Below are 3043 nucleotides of genomic sequence, written 5' to 3' on the forward strand. Positions count from 1 at the left end.
ATTATCCTTATGGATATAATCTGCAGCTATGAACAAAAAACTCTTGCTAGTTCCCACAGCATCAACATAGTTTTCTTTTTGTCGAGTATGCGATATATAATTTTCTTGAATAGATAGAAAAAAAATATGTCTGACAAAGATTTTGAATTTTTAATCATGAAAAATTCAGGGAAGGTCGAGACTTTTTTGCTCGTGACTGCATATGCTATCCAGGACGGAATGCATGGTCGGGTTTGTATTATTCTGGAGTGCATGTGGACCTCTGTGCCAAGTTTGGGAAAGATTCATTAATTCAAAACAAACAGGCGAATGGCTTTAGTGCTCAGTGTATAGATGTTTGGATGCACGTCTCTTCACAAAGGATAGTTTGTTCTAATTCTTTTTAGTTCTTGTCTTTACTGAGAAAGGTAGAAGGATTAGGGAAACGATGTTTTTATTTGACAATTTATTCGGGTAATGATATAAATACGTTGTAAGTCTTGAAGAAAGTACTTTTTCTAATCATTTATTTACGTATGAATTAATTTGATAATTTGTTATTCATTTATTTTTCTATTTTTATTTATTTGTTTTTCAGGAAATCACTGTAAAGTATATGGAATAGAACAGGTCAATATTACGTACATTTTTGTTGACAGATAACAAAAATAATAGATATGCAAGCAGTTAGTGTCAAGTTACAAAAAAATTGAATTGAGTCTATTCTTGGGAACATTTTAAAGAGATTATTACATCGCAGCATTTCGACATACACGTATATATAAATCTACACTATTCATCAACTCTACATTGTATGTATAAATTACTGAAATACCCTGTACACATGAACATCATAGTGTCTGCAGATATAAGCGAGATTATTAATTTTGTTCTGTGACGAATTCATCGTCTTTGCGGACAAACTCGAACCTTCTTTGTTTGTCTTCTGCTGACGAAGACATTATGTCCATCACCAAATATTTTTTCATTTATGTCTATAGACACTGTATGAAGGATAGAGCTCATATGTCGGCGTTGATTTGTACATCACATACGAAAAAGAAATAGAACGAAGATGAAGAACCACGTTTGCGTTTAATGATCTATAATGTGTTATTTTTTTGATTAGTGAATAAATTAGGTGATTATTTTGTTGGGTGGTTAAATAGGTTGACTTTGATTTGGTTAGCGTCAGATGATTTCAGTCTTTTTAGAGGAGATTCGGACGTGATACATACGTTCGGACTCAACAAATTATTTGAGGCTTTTGTAAGATATGAATTTCTCTCAACTGAATAAAATCGCTTGGCGTTAAGCAGAATAAAATCCTTAAGGGTTATCCACTCGAGTCCAAAAGGTTTAAATTCTAATACCGAAGTGAGACGCAGCCGCGCTGGTTAGCTTCGCTCCTGCGTGGACTTTTGGAGTTGAAGATTTTCCCGAAGAATAGAAACGAGTTTTGGAAGGAAGAGGTCTCGCTGTAGTGGGGACACTGGGAGATCGAAAAACTTTTCTCTTCGGGAATATAATCTCCCTGGTGTCGTCCTCCTCACTACTCGAATCTTTGTCATCTTCGAAAGAGTCATCATCTTCGAAAGAGTCATCTTCGAGAGAGTCATCTTCGAGAGAGTCGTCATCTTCGTGAGACTCTTCTGATGAGATTGAGTCATCAAATTCATCAGAATCGAGTCTTTCCAAGAGCCTAAGAGTCCTTTCGTAAAGTTTCAAAAATTCTTCACGGGCGTTTTGGACGTCATCGGTGTCCTCAGGGGCCTGGATTTAAAAAACGAAATGAAAAAATAGTCATAAAGAAACATCGACTTTGTGAGGCCAAATACAGTGAAGAATAATTTAGGTATGATCAGTTTCATTTCATCCCGTCACCAGGGCACGCTTGGCTTTGTGAATGACGACTGGTTGTGATAATGATAAATAGATATGAATAGATTAATGAATAGATGAATTAACATTTTGATAGATAGATGAGTAAGTGGACAATATTCATTTGATTTTACCTCAGGGAGGGACTCGCTCTTAGGCTGGAATCCTTCCTTGTCAGCGTCGTACTTGATGGACACCACTTCGCCAGAATTGTCGACGAAGGCAAAGGAACCGGACACCTGTGGGAATACGGATGGTTTCGATAATTGGACTTCGCTATTCAAGAGATCTTGTAAAATTTGTCTTGCTATGTTGCTTCTGAACCGAGCAGTGGACAAGGGACAGGAGTGACCCTTCATTTACAAGGAACTAAGATGAGAGGGAAATGGGAGTGAAATGAGTAGAGATAGGTGAATGCATTGGCTGGGTAATTCATTTATAAAGGGGAAAAGCCTTTTGGTGTATATATATATATATATATATATATATATATATATATATATATATGTATATGTATATATATATATATATATATATATATATATATATATATATATACATGTATATATGCATACAAATTGCAAATTACTAAGGGAATAACGAACAGTCTAATTTTTTTTTATATGTTATGACATCTTCAGAGGATCAGGTTTATATATAATCAAGTTATTTATATTCAACTACTTTTCTATTGCTTCCATTACTCGCCTTGTAAAATAGGATTGATGCTTTATTTAAATTCCACCTTTCAAAGATGTTATATATACTGTATGTATATATATATATATATGTACATACATATGTATATATATATATATATATATATATATATATATATATATATATATATATATAAACTATGGGATCATGTGTTTAATCGAAAATGTATGGACATGGGAATACATGCTACTATGGACCCCATCCCAAGATGAAACACGGCCGTGTGCGATTTTGGGGCTGGGGATTTCGGTGTCAAGCACACGAAAATGGTTCTTCTTACCCTTCCTTCAGAGTCACGTTCTTCCGTGCGCTCCTGGTGAGGCAGAGAGAAGTAGAACTTGTAGATCCCTTCATTTTTTCGCTCGACTTGGTGCTTCACGTCCTTAAAGGAGGCTAGCAGGGGCCCCCTCTTGTCATCCCAGGCTCCGGCCGAACAAGCCTGAAGTACTGCCAACTGAAAAAG

General features: G+C 35.5%; 1 protein-coding gene across 1 annotated transcript in view; it reads right to left on the reverse strand.

Moving 5' to 3' along the window:
• Nucleotides 1-450: 450 nt before the first annotated feature.
• The window catches only part of LOC143019910 (uncharacterized), a 10890-nt gene continuing 8297 nt past the window's right edge, over nucleotides 451-3043 (reverse strand). The window contains exons 3-5 of the mRNA XM_076175887.1: nucleotides 2861-3034; nucleotides 1995-2099; nucleotides 451-1752 (exon numbers count right to left, since the gene is read on the reverse strand). Coding sequence (XP_076032002.1) covers nucleotides 1339-1752; nucleotides 1995-2099; nucleotides 2861-3034 — 693 coding nt within the window. The 3' untranslated portion in view covers nucleotides 451-1338. The remainder of the gene's footprint in view (nucleotides 1753-1994; nucleotides 2100-2860; nucleotides 3035-3043) is intronic.

The sequence above is a fragment of the Oratosquilla oratoria genome, chromosome 38 (genome assembly GCF_046742065.1).
Source record: "Oratosquilla oratoria isolate Oo_2021 chromosome 38, ASM4674206v1, whole genome shotgun sequence".
In the NCBI taxonomy this organism is placed as follows: Eukaryota; Metazoa; Arthropoda; class Malacostraca; order Stomatopoda; family Squillidae; genus Oratosquilla; species Oratosquilla oratoria.